The sequence below is a fragment of the Lethenteron reissneri genome, chromosome 25 (genome assembly GCF_015708825.2).
Source record: "Lethenteron reissneri isolate LAM-NWPU_2019-01 chromosome 25, ASM1570882v1, whole genome shotgun sequence".
NCBI classification, from domain to species: Eukaryota; Metazoa; Chordata; class Hyperoartia; order Petromyzontiformes; family Petromyzontidae; genus Lethenteron; species Lethenteron reissneri.
Window position 1 is genome coordinate 3,951,066 of NC_083803.1, and position 14,071 is coordinate 3,965,136.

The window sequence follows — 14,071 nt, forward strand, 5'->3', positions numbered from 1 at the left end:
GGGGGGTGAGGGGGGAGGTGGTGGTGAGGGGGGAGGAGGTGGTGGGGGGGTGAGGGGGGAGGTGGGGGGGGTGAGGGGGGAGGTGGTGGTGAGGGGGGGGTGAGGGGGGAGGTGGTGGTGAGGGGGGAGGTTGTGGGTGGGGGGGTGAGGGGGGAGGTGGTGGTGGGGGGTGAGATGGTGGTGGTGGTGAGGGGGGGGGGTGAGGGGGGAGGTGGTGGTGGGGGGGGGGATCATTACGTCGTGCTTGGGGTTGGGCCCTCCTCCTGCTGCCGCTGCTCATGACGGCACCCACGGTCCACAGACCGTGATCGTCCAGAGACGGGGATAAGGACCACAGGCAGACGACACAATTGAGAGAGAGAGGGAGAGAAGCTCGCCACGTTTCTCCTCCTCCCCCTACCTCCCTCTACACTCCCCGTACAGCAGCAGCATCGACATCAGCCATAGCCGAGCAGCTGGGGGAAGAGAGAAGCAAGAACGTCGCCTTCGCGGGGAGGTCAGTCGAATTCTCCCATCGCATTGTAGACGCGCACACGCGCGAGGATAACACACAGTAGTAACGTCGTGGCTCTTTGTGTGCACGTCTAGCGGGAGATGTGTAGCGTTTCACAATGAATGTGTTTGCCGTAAATCTGTGGTCGTGCCCGTATTTGTATGCGGCGGCGGTGGCGGCGGCCGTTGCGTTGTTGTGCTGCGGTATTGGTACCGCAGCAAAGTGCCCTCTGCGCAATAATCTTCGCCGGATATTCACGGGGCGATTGTGTCGATTGTGTGCACGAAGGAAGGAAGGAAGAACGCGCGTCTCTCTCGTCTGCTACGGCCGCCGTGTAACGGTGCGGCGTGGTGGTGGTTGTTGTTGTTGTCATGGTGGCCTCTCCCACGCGATTTCTCTCTCCTTGTTGATTCTCTCTTTCTTTCTCTCTCAACGCCGCCGCAGACACCTCTCATCATCGCACATACATTGAGCAGCCTCTCGCCAGACGATGTCCGTCGTCGTTATCGTCTTCGATGCCTTCATTCCCCAACATTATTCTCCTCATCAGCACCACCCCTCGGGCTCGCCGCCCATTGTGATGGGAGCGGTCGGGGCGCGGAGGCATTTCAAACAAGACGTCATTTTCATTCATTTGCTGAAATCTTTCTTATTTGCTTTGCCGTTACCTCATTGTTATTGCGGCGACGGGGAATAATAATAATGATGATGATGATACGTGCGTGTGTTTTGTTAATTGCGTGATTTGTTCATTAATCCGCAAACGTTCGTGAGGCTAAGCCTGTGCCCGTCTCCTCCGCTCCCGCCTCTATTCCCGTTCCATCATTCCCATCCCCCACCGCGTTTGTCCTCCATCTCCGATATTCATCTCGTATCTTCCCCACTTCTCAATATTTCAGCTTTCTCTCTGGTTTATTGTCATCTCCCTCTTCCGTCTCACGTCTCCTCCATCTCTTAAAAATCTTCCCATCACAATGCTTTGCTTCATCCATCACATTTATCCCCCCCCCCCCATATCCACAATATCATCTCCGTATTCTTCCCATCTCCATTTAGGCTTTTTATTTCTTGCATTTCTTTCGTCTTACTGCAAACTTACGTCTTCTCCATCTCGTATCTCCTTCATATCCCTCACTTCTTCACAGTACAGTTGCGTGTATCTTTCCCATCCCCCTCACTTTTGTACAGTGCACTCTAGACCCTGTCTCTATTTCTCATTTCCATCACTCATCCTTCCATCACCCCACATGAATCGTGTATCTTCGACATTTAATCTTTGTTTTCCTCTCATCTCCATTTTCGTCCTGCCTCCATTTTATTCAAATCTCCCTCTTTACCCATCTTATCTCCTCTATCGTGATTATATCTCCATCACCTAATGATCCTAATCTGTTATCTTACCCTTCCCCCATGTGCCCTCTATGACTCATCTCCCTGACATCTCCGTTACCATCCTTTCACATTCCTATTTATCCTCCCGTCTCCTTTACTTCATCTTCATAGTTCATCCAATTTATTATCACGTTCCTCATCCATTTAACGTCTCTATCTCCAACCTATATATTTTCTCATATCACCCATCTTCCCCATCATATAACATCGATCTCGTATCTTCAACGTCACATCTCGCCTCCCCATTTTCAACTTTCTATTTATCTGCATTTTCTTGGCATGCTTATCCATCTCGCATCTTCTATCTTGTCCTTCACCCTGACATCTCAAATAGTTTATCTGATGTCACCTCCATCGTTTCCGCGGATCCTCTCCCATCATTTCCCTGGGGATGAGGACGTGGGTCACTGGGGGCAGGAAGGATATGCATTTGGGAGAGCAGCTCCCAATAACGGGCACTCCATTACCCAATAACATGTATCTCCACGACCCAGTAACCAACACCAAGAACTCTATAACCCGCACTCCATGACCTAATAACATGCACCTCTTGACCCAATATCCCACGCCAAATGACTTCATGACCTGGACTGTGCGATTCAATAAACTGGATTTAATATTCTAATAACCACAGCTCGAGTATATAAACCACGCATGATAGCATGTACTCTCTGGCACACTGTATTGTTGCTATATGACCTGGGAACTCACAATACTGGCCTGCTAACCCGTATGGCGTGACTTTTTACCCTACAGTGTCTACTCGGAGGCTGCGGATAATTCAGGAAGAGAGGCAGGCTTATGCCTTGGGGATATTTTAAGACGCTTTAATTCCCACTGCCTTAGCGCTTGCACATTTTACTTGGGAGCCGCATGAACCACTCGCCGTTGTTGCCTTCATATTAAAGGTGGGGACGGTAATGCTACTCGCCATTCGGCCCGGTCTAGTAGCAGCAGCAGCACCGCCCAGGGCGTGGCTGCTGCCCCTGGCTTCTTGTACGGGTAGAGTGTGCCCTCCTCACAATGGGCCCTCAGTCTCGGCGCTGCTACCGCAGGGGTGGCTCCCCTTTCCTTAGCAGATGGGAACCCCAGGGGCGTCTGCCGGTCCCCATTCTTGGATCTGTTGAGCCAATGTGTAAAGCGGCAGAGTGAAAATGAGAAAATAATATTGCGTGTGTTCTAAGTTTCACGAGGAACAAATGTGTATGGATGTGCTGTGTGTTTTGCCCGCATGATGCAAGCACCAAAGCCGATTATAATGTGTGACTTAAAGTATTAAAATGGTATTGTGCCAAGTTATGGGTGACTTTCAGCAAATTGTTAATGTGTTTTTTTTTGTGGTTGGCATTTTTAACAAAACCACCATTCACCTCTTGTCTCTCTCCTGGGCCCTGCCTGCAATGCCACTCACAAACCATAACTTTAAAAGCAATACATTTGAGTATGTTAATACATCAGCCAATCTTATAACTATAACATGTTATATAAATGCCATCACACTCAACCAATAAAATACTGCCACAGAAATATTCCAAGGACACATTTTTAGATTGTAAGGGCAATAAAATGTACGGATAATATTTAATGCTAGGACAGATGGTGGATTTGAAAAAGAAATTGTAATTCAATATGTTATTGATTTATGCTCTCTGAGTACAAACTAATTTTTTTGTTCTGCAGTAGCATTGTATAGCATCCACAACAAATTACATTCCCACAAAAATTGTTGAACACTCATACTGTATTTACATAAAGCTGTTTGCAATTTTCTCACTTTTTGGATGTCTGTTTTCCTGTAAACATCTTTCCATCTACACACACAAAAGCTAAGCTTTGACATATTAACGCGACTATGTTGTGCTGGAATGTAATGTTTTGCTGCTCAAATATTTGAAAATAGTGTGAAAGCACTTAACAAATGCAGAACATTTGCACGTTTTTAGCCAGTGGTAAACGTGATCACCCAAAAATCTCTGTCTCCTCTTGCATGGAGACACCTGCCATTGTGCCATGGGCCGGGGCTCTCCGCCTATTGATGTTATACCAAGGATACTTGAGCGCTTTTAGTTCAAAAGCAAGTGGTTCATGCTGATATTTTGCCTTTCCTCAGGGACAGGCCAGGGGCATATAATGTAATTAATGTCTGGACTAGCATGTCTCAAATTGTAATAAAAACCAATGGGCAAGACATATATAAACCAAACTCTGTAATGTATAAACCTCTTGTATGTATCAGAAATCATTTTTTTTTCACATAACCGATAATACCAGCAGCCACAATTGGGCCTTATGGTCACAGGGGGCCTCAGTAACACCCAATCCTATATGAACATAAATCATTGGTGGTTTATAGGGGTTTTTGTCAATAGTTTCCACTAAAGGGGTCCAAAAATACCAAATGCTCCTGTCTAAAATGAATGAGGTTTTTGGCTCTACAAATGGAATTGTGCGCTTTGGAAATACTCTAGTTATTTGTATTCTATATACATTTGTATTGTAATATTTTAAAGATATACAGTGATTGCGTGTTTTCTTTAGCTTTTTGAACCGTGGGTAAAAGAGTAATGCCTTGATTTTATAAATGTTTGCTCACTTTTTATAATTATTGCCCTATTTAAACTATACAAGATCATGTTGTTTATGTTCAGCAATGTCTCACTTAAAGGACTTTGTCCTCTAATTGCTCCCTGTAAAACTCAAATAAGCACATTGTATTAATGTCTAGGTTATTCTGATTAATCTGAGGGTGGCAGAAATGACAATGGGCCGTGAACATATCCTTGTTTGAAAACTTCTACCAAACAGACTTACATGGAAATACAGGCATTTAATGGGCATATGCTTCCTGTTGTGTACCTGTATACGTGTATTCTTTTCAATTACCGTTTTAGACTGTAGTTGTGAGAGATTTAGAAACCTGTACTGGATCACTGGCGATCCTACTAGGAATGTTCCCGATATTTAATAATTTGCATAATTGAATCAAGTTAAATGCTGTGTTGCCATGGCGTTGTATAATAACCCATAATTGATGTGTTTTGTTTGAAGTTCAAATACATTTCTCAACACTAATATTCACATTGTTACCAAAATAGGATTGGACAAATACATTTGTGGCCTCGTATACCACATTCTGCTTTGCTCTTAACTTTATTTTTCATGATCGACTTGCAGCATTAGCAGAGTTTTGATCATTTCAAGATCAGTACTGAGTATCTATAGTAAGTTATCAGTCAAGTTGTTGTAATGGAAGAGGCAAACCTTTATATATTAATAACACAGGAGCATTGAAGTGAATGGTGTTAGATGGGCTACGTGCAGACTGGAAAGTGGGTCACCACCCATCACTAGAAAGGATCAACCACCATCTCCCACAGTTATCCTTTCAACTGGAATTTGTCTCAGCAATTCTGTTGCAGGGAGCAGCTATACTCTCAAACAATAAATCACTTGCACCAAAATGTGACTTCTCTTGGCATGACCACTGCCTCCTTGGTTGCATTGTCATCATAGCTGTGCTACATTTTCATGTTAAGATGCTTACAGCTGATTATTTGGTTCTTTCGGTTAAGTCACGTCTAAAGATAAAATAATAAATTAAATTATTTTATCTTTAGACGTGACTTAACCAAAAGAACCAAATAATCATTTACTGCAGTCACGAAAGTTCTAAAATTAAGAATGTTTACAGCTCTTTGTCAATGCCCTGTGAATGAGATGAAGGTTTGTTTGACATACTTCAGGATTCTGGTCGGTGTGGGTTGGTGAAGGGAGGAATGAGGATCTGTGCAAATATCACTCATCATGAATGTTAGTCATGGTCGTGTAATGTCAGGTCATTCGGTTCGTAACAATGCGCCAACCACTACACCATCCTAACCTAAGAGTACTAGACCATCGCTTTTAGTTTCAGCATAATATAGTATGGTATTTTCTATTTCTGCCTTTGCTGAATTTCTTGTAGAATTTTACTAATGGAACGTGATTTTTTTAAAAGAAAAGTTTAAATTAATTAGATGTGCAGTCATGTTAAAATAATAGTTCTGAACTCATTGCTGCATTCTTAAGGATGAAACTTGGAGAGATAAAAATGGATAAATAACCGAATCATGGACGGCAATGCATTGACCATGTTGTAACTAATGTCCCGCAGTCAGAGCGATTTGTGGCACATGCAATGTTTAGTGGGAGTATTTCCATTTTTTTGTGAGCACAAAACAAGCACATTATTCAGTGAATTTATATGTTTATGAGCATTTTTTGCCTATCATCTGAAAATGGGTGGCAGAGTAAAAAATTACAATGTTTTGAAGTACTTTTCCAGCTTCATGGTTGGATTACATATCTTAAAATGCAGCCATTTTTACATGCACGACCTTTTTTCGATTTAAAGCTTTCGTGACTGCAAGGATTCATATTCTTGGGTTTTTTTCGGTAAATTTCGATTTAAAGCTTTCGTGACTGCAGGGATTCATCGTCTTGGTTCTTTCGGTAAAGTCACGTAGAAGGGAAGTAATAAAATAATAAAAATAAAACATAATAATTTAATTCTCACGACGTTTCGGCCACAACGCAAGCAGCCGTCCTCAGGTGAAAACCAGGTCTGTCGAGGCGACAGCGTCTGAATGAAACAGCACACGTGCTTGGAGCATATATATAAGCTGGGTTGGTCATGAGGCGATCCACATATACAAACACAGAGACAATTTCAACCGAGAAGATGGATTCTGGCTTAGCAATCATTGGAATAACGTAATAAACCATTTCGGATCTTAACTGATTGTGTTCACGTTTTCGGTGACTTTCAGACCGCGTTCCACTCACTGGCATTGTATTTTCCGCAGGGAATGGATTCTTTGCTCCGCTGCAAGTTTCCCACACTACTCTCCCATTGACATATTTCGTTGCTTCCTCTTAGTATCTTTCACACGACGGTCAATGGTACAGTGTATAATAACAAATAGTATAAAATTCATATGCTTAATACAATGTACAAAGTAATATATAGTATCGTAATTGTATAGTGAATATACAGCAGTGTGATATACATTAGGGTGGGTAGAATAATACATAGTGTAATATTACAATGTATAGGGTTTAGGGTGGTTTATAGCAATACAGTATATAATTTAATGTTGGGTTTGTCTAGGGCAGTATATAGTACAGTGTAGACTCGTGTGATGTAAGAGAATAAAGTTTAGATGGAAGCATATTATATTTTTTATGACGTAGAATTGTAATGTATTACTTACTGTTAGTAACTCAGCTTATTGTAGAGTATATTTAGTATACTGATGATACTATGTAGTTTATACTTTAGTTGTTTACGTGGTGGTTTTAGTTACTGTAGCTACATACTATTAACACTTCCCTTTATTAATGCTACCCCTATCCCCTCCCTTTGATGCTGCTAATCCTGCATAATGCACGGGCATAAGTAGTACTAACCACATACCTGCATTTCCCATACCCCCTCCCTTTGATGCTGCTAATCCTGCATAATGCACGGGCATAAGTAGTACTAATCACATACCTGCATTTCCCATATCCTCTCCCTTTGATGCTGCTAATCCTGCATAATGCACGGGCAAAAGTACTAATCACATACCTGCATTTCCCATAAATATGCTAAATTCCTCTTGATATGCAAATTATTTTGTCAAGGCGCCCTTTTCCCCCCCTTCCAACCCAGCTTATATATATGCTCCAAGCACGTGTGCTGTTTCATTCAGACGCTGTCGCCTCGACAGACCTGGTTTTCACCTGAGGACGGCTGCTTGCGTTGTGGCCGAAACGTCGTGAGAATTATTTTATTATGTTTTATTTTTATTATTTTATTACTTCCCTTCTACGTGACTTTACCGAAAGAACCAAGAAGATGCACGACCTTGTTTAATGACGTATGTGGTGTTGGCTACATTAATAACCAATTCATATTATAATTTAATAACCAATTCATGTTATATGTGTAATGTTATCATACAATCTGGCAACAGAGGCATTTTATATATGTTAACAGCCATTCAGCTCAACAAAAGTGGTGGTGATCGACTTGGTCTTTGTAAGGTCGTGCGTAAAATTCTTTCTGTAATTGTAAACACAAGTTAATGATAGCTCTGCAGGAAATTGTTAACTTAAGAATTTATTCTAGGAGTTCCTCTGCCACTGTAATCTTTGTACGAAAAGATTATGAGATTAGCATGGACAAGGGTAATTTAGTTCAAGCTGTTTATCCAGTTTTAATTGGCATCACCAAATGTTTTACCAGCACATTTTTTTCTCTCATCACCAAATCCTCTCCTGAACATGTTTTGACTTAGGTAAACTTGAATATGATGTGTCTTTGTAAAACACATTACACTAATGCTATTAACATTTTTATCATTGAGATACTGTTTAGAACCCATAAGACATACTGTACTTTTCTAGAATGAATATGTTTGCACATGTCATTGTTGAAATATGTTTGACCTGACAGTGGTATGCGTGGTATGAGGTGGTTTCAGCCAAAAGGTATTTGGTTGAATATAAGATCTAGAATGTGGCTGGAGAGGAAACCGATATGAGCTATTGGCCAAAGGGTTAGCGATAAGATTGTGGCAAATATACAATTCGTGTATATTTCCTCCGCAGTATTTCTATGTGTGCCGTCTTTGGGTGTATTATTTTTTAAATAAAACAACAGCACTTTCCTATATCATTATATGTACTCATTCTCACAATCCATGGACGGTTTGGTACTCACCAAATTATATATTTTTGACAATATTTTAAACATGTTAGATTATTAAACATATAAATGATATCACTACACAAGTGGTCCTGTCCCACCATTTCAAACAGAACCACAAAGCAATTCACTTAAATTGATCTGGGAGTCTAAGTTACAGCATATGGAGACTTGAAGGCCTACTTGGCATTGTTTACCAGGAGCACTTAAATGCAGTGGTAAACATTTTAATAAATATTGATTGCACATCAAAAGGATGAATAGTGGAATACATTAAATACTCGTATTTGTTGTTGCCCTTGATGGGGTCAACTATAAGACACTCAACATTTATTTCGTATTTGTGTTTTATATAAATCAATATTCATCAAATACCTGATGGTGAAGAATGCAGTATTTTACTAGGATACAATTTCTACGCAGATATATAGATATAGCACAAGTTACATTGTGCTATATCTTTCATGCTAATGCATGTAAACCTTGATAATATACAAAATGCTATTTCAAAGGGCAACACGTGCGCCGCATTCGCACTACTCTGATGAGAAGGAATGCTTTGCATCCTCAAAATCTGGTCCAGACTTTAACACACGTGTGTCACAGCGATACCCTTCTGGAGATGAATAGTGCCCGGGCCATGTGTACCATCATAAAAGCCCGAGGCAGCTATGGGTTCCATAGCTCAGGAACAAATTATCCTTTGGTGCCAACATGACCTGTATTTGTCTTTTGATCCCATGTACTTCAGGTCAACATTGCCATTTCTCTAGCGGTGACCGTTTTCACCTATACAGTGGTACCTCGGTATACGTCATTAATTTGTTCCAGAAGGTAGGACTTATACCGAAAATGACGTATACCAAACAAATTTTTCCTATAAGAAATAAAGGGAAAGGAAATAATCCGTTCCAGAGTATAAGAAATTATATTTTATATGGCATATTATACATTAATGGGGTTGTATAAAATAATTCAGACACTACTTATTACTAAAATGCATACATAAATTAAAATAAATTGAAATAAAAATAAAATTTTACGTCACTTTACCTTGCTGAGAGGAGTTGATAGCCTTCGAGGATGATGGTGAGGAAGGGGAGGAGGAGGATATGTTATATTTTGGAAGGAGAGTCCCCTTCCATTAAAACTTCAGGAAGCTGAAATTCTGGGGGTTTTTTCTTTCTCTTTTGTCTTTTTTCTTGACTTGAACCTGGTTGAGGCTCACCAGGTTTGAGTTTTACTAAAAACCTGTCCATTGAAGTTTGTTTTTGCCTTCTAAGAATGTTCCTGAAGTGTGACATGTCTGGTCATTCCACACAATACTGTTACAGCTTGTTAGAGCCGTAACAGTATTGTGTACACGGGTACAGTACGCGGTGACTCATCCCGACCCATACAAGTTCTAGCAAGCGCGTCGTATCCCAAGCAAGACGTCGTGTCCCAAGACATTTTTTTCTCGTCAAAACACGACGTATACCAAATTCTACGTATTCCAAAGCGGTCGTATACCGAGGTATGGCTGTACTTTTGGTGCCAATCTTCACTTATTTTGGGCATTACGTTTCTAAATCTTGACTTGAACGTTTTCTGCTGGTAATTGCTAATTCAAAATAACATGAATTACACCAGGATTAAGTAACCAAACAGTTTTTAGTTGAAATGTTAGTTTCAAGAACTTACATAAATGTTTAAGCCTATGTACTGGTTTGGGGGTATTAAGGTATAGTCTTAGTCTGGTGAAAAACGCATCGTCTTAGTTCAGTTGTGACCTCAGAGTATTTTGGTGTGTTTTGACTACAGTATCTGCAGGCCATGGCATGGTGATGGGCTTGGAAACTAGGGTCGTTGAAACAATGTTTGTGACAATGTGATTATGATTGATAACAATCTGCTTTTTGGACCAAAATCTTGATTTAAAAAATAGAATGGCTTGTATGGTCCACTTCAGCTTTACTGCATTCATGAAGTCTAAACTGGTGACTGAATATTTCAACCCTGTCCAATGCCGGTATGGAAATAGGTCATGTGGTTATTTATTCTATCGCATTATTACATTAGGATTGGATGTCGGCGAGGAAGTAAAACCTGATTTTGAAATTATAGTGCATTTAAAGCATTTAAATCCTTGTATATCCGTGTGATGAAAATGCATCTGCGTATTATTCACTAAGGTAAGCTGTTAATGTGTTGATGAGTTGTTACCACACTGACATTAACTTGCATAAAAACCTTTGTTTATTCCACTGTGTTTGTAAGATAAGTGTATTAAGTTTGTAATCAGAAATATATCCTGCTAATCGGAGGTGCGTATGTGTACATTTTAGTGTGTTTTCTCCATCATTATTTGGTTAATCTGTTTCAGGAATCCAAATGCACGTAAGAAACACGAAATCTAAAGAGAGACCACGTGCACAAGCACATGGTGCCACAGTCGTTTCATTAGAAGCAGGTGGGATATTTAGTATGAACTCAAAAGTGTTCTTGCCAAGTTAATAGATTTTTACGGCTGTATTTTAACAGAATGGCTTTGGACACTGCTCTTTAATTTGTCGCGACACGAGTGGCGTGATGGGCTACGTCACCGCAATACGGTTACGTGGTCTGTAGCATTGCCGTTATGACAAACCAATGACAAAGCCACACGCATGGTGCACTGTCAATGTTGTCAACATTGGCTCAAAATACATTGTTTGAAATATACGGTGTACATGAGGTTAGTGCAGCCACATTACTTAAACGAAAAAGTGAATTATGAAAATACAGCTGCATGCTTGGAAACCAGCGACAGCCATCACAGAGATATTTCGCAACGGGTCAATGGTTCGATTTGTGTAAATGTCTGGTAACACCACAGGGTATTACCGACGTCAGATGTTTTGTCACTCATACCCATCATCATGTACTAATGATGCTTGCTGCAGATTACTCAGATTACACTCTCCCTCCATAATCCACTCAGTTTTTAAATTGGCACATTACAAAATTTAGTAACTATAGTGATTAACCATTTTGCTTCTTAGAGCTCCAAAATGAATGAAACAGATGGGTTTACAATGTAAAGTGTAATGTTGGCTGTTCTTTTTACCTTTGCGACAATTTATATTGGTCCAGTGCACTGCACTATGAGCCCAATGACTGCAAATTGATTCACTGCCATGGCTACTATCAGTGGCGAGTGATATCTGAATGATTCCTGGGGCACCCTTCACCAGCCCGTGCTGACCAGCGTGTTTTGTATGGTCAACAACCTCTAACTACCAACACTGCATGGGCAGGCCTCCATCTTCTTGGTTCTTTCGGTAAAGTCACGTAGAAGGGAAGTAATAAATAGATATATGCTCCAAGCTCGTGTGCTGTTTCATTCAGACTCTGTCGCCTCGACGGACCTGGTTTTCACCTGAGGACGGCTGCTTGCGTTGTGGCCGAAACGTCGTGAGAATTGTTTTATTATGTTTTATTTTTATTATTTTATTACTTCCCTTCTACGTGACTTTACCGAAAGAACCAAGAAGATGAATCCCTGCAGTCACGAAAGCTTTAAATCGAAATTTAGGCCTCCATCTATCAGTAAATGAACAACAATCTTCAAGTTATTATTTATTTTTAAATTGTGCAAAAGCAACCCAGAGGACATGCATCACAAGTTGCGTTAACTCCTTTGCCCTTGACTTGGGTGTAGCTGCAGAAAATGTGTCATGCGCAGATTGCTGGCAAACTTTACAACGGTATGAAAGGTCATGTTATAATTGTAAAATTCCCTTGTACCAGGCAGTTTCTAACAGTACTGTTTGAGATTACAACTTGGCATAGCTGAAATCATTTGGGGATTTTTTCACGACTGCAATGAAGTAATTTTGTTGTTCTCCTCAACGTTCCAATCTGCAGGGTTTTCTCGAGGAGCTAAGAGCCTAACGCAGCCATGACTGCGGTAAGCAAAGACCTGGAGGGCAGCATGGACATACAGCAGCAGTACGAGAGCATCAACAACCGATGGGAGGCAAGCGAGGAGGACTGGGACAATGAGAACAGCTCGGCAAGGCTCTTTGAGCGCTCCCGAATCAAGGCTCTTGCTGGTATCGCCTCCACTACACTCGCTCACTTCACACACGTAGATCAGAGTGAAGGCAAGGCTGTGCTGTCTTTAGAGTTATCAGTTTGTTTCTAAAAATGTCTCTCTACTCTCACAATGAACAAAACAAATTCCCCGACTGGCCAACTTACTTAACTGAAAACGCAAGTAACATTCCATCTTAACATACATGTTTCATTCACAGAAAGTAGGCTTCTGTTCAGTTTACTGTGTTTTTTATTAAGTTAGCCAGAGGGGCTCTATGCAGTAGTACCGACTGTCCTTATGAGGGTGCTAAAGGACTGATTTGTACCTGTACTGCAGTGTGTGTTGCCTTGAATTGTGAGTGTGGGAGTAATTTGATACACGGCACCTGCTGTTCTGTACTTTCACGAAAATAGTTCAATGCACAAACCGCACAATCGTATTTTTTTATGGAGAGAAGGAACAGTTTTAATCCATAAGTGTAATTTTCAAACCTGGGGTGGCCATGTTTGCTCATGGCATCGTCATATTTTATTTGTCCGTGTGTTCTTTTAGTTGTTCGCTATATCCTCCAAAACCACTCCACCATTCTCGTCATGAGATGTGGTTGTAGTGCTCTCACTCACAATCAGTCACAGGTTATATCGGAGTTACCTAGACTTGACCCTTATTGATCTCGGTCAAAGAACCCTGTGGCTGCCTGCAAGGCACGATGGGTGGTGCACCCCCAGCTGGACGAGATACAATATTGCACTATGTGCAGTCGCCAATGGTACAGTTAAAGAGTGCCTCGTGCTATAGTTTGTCGTTTATATTTACGCGATCTAACCCCAAAAAAAACTTTATTATTGGTAATATTGGTCGCGAAAGCCTACGTGTTAAACTGAGTTTTTCTTCAATTTGTCCAGCGAGTAGATGTTCGTGTTGAGTGTCGGGTGAGTGGCGAGTGTCTGCTTATTGGTGTCTGGTGAGTGTTCAGTGAGGTTTTGGTAAATGTCCGTCTGATGGGTGACTGCTGAGTGACTGTGTCGTGAATGTCAGATGACACTCACCAGATGGGTATCTGGTGAGTGACACTCGTTGCCATGTGCCAATGAGGGAAGGGACCAACAGGAAGGGGGGAGCGGGGTTGACAGAGGTGGCTTGAAGGGCTGATGGGGAAGGTTCACCTAGTTCATAGGATGGGTTGCCCATTAGAAATGTTTATAATCTTCAATTTGTGTTATAGATCTATAGTGAGCTTAAGTTTTCAGATTTGCATTGCTCACACAACTATTTATTTGGCAATAGTGTCAACTGCTGCACTGTTTTCAACCGGCCATATAGAATACTTGCATCAACGTTAACAAGTTAAAGGATCTGTAAAAATAAACAAAAAATGGCAATTGAATGTGCACTG

General features: G+C 41.2%; 1 protein-coding gene across 1 annotated transcript in view; it reads left to right on the forward strand.

The window, feature by feature from the left end:
• Positions 1–254: 254 nt before the first annotated feature.
• The window catches only part of SPTBN1 (spectrin beta, non-erythrocytic 1), a 54,060-nt gene continuing 40,243 nt past the window's right edge, over positions 255–14,071 (forward strand). The window contains 2 exon segments of the mRNA XM_061558942.1: positions 255–496; positions 12,504–12,691. Of these exon segments, the coding sequence (XP_061414926.1) occupies positions 12,538–12,691 (154 nt within the window). The 5' untranslated portion in view covers positions 255–496; positions 12,504–12,537.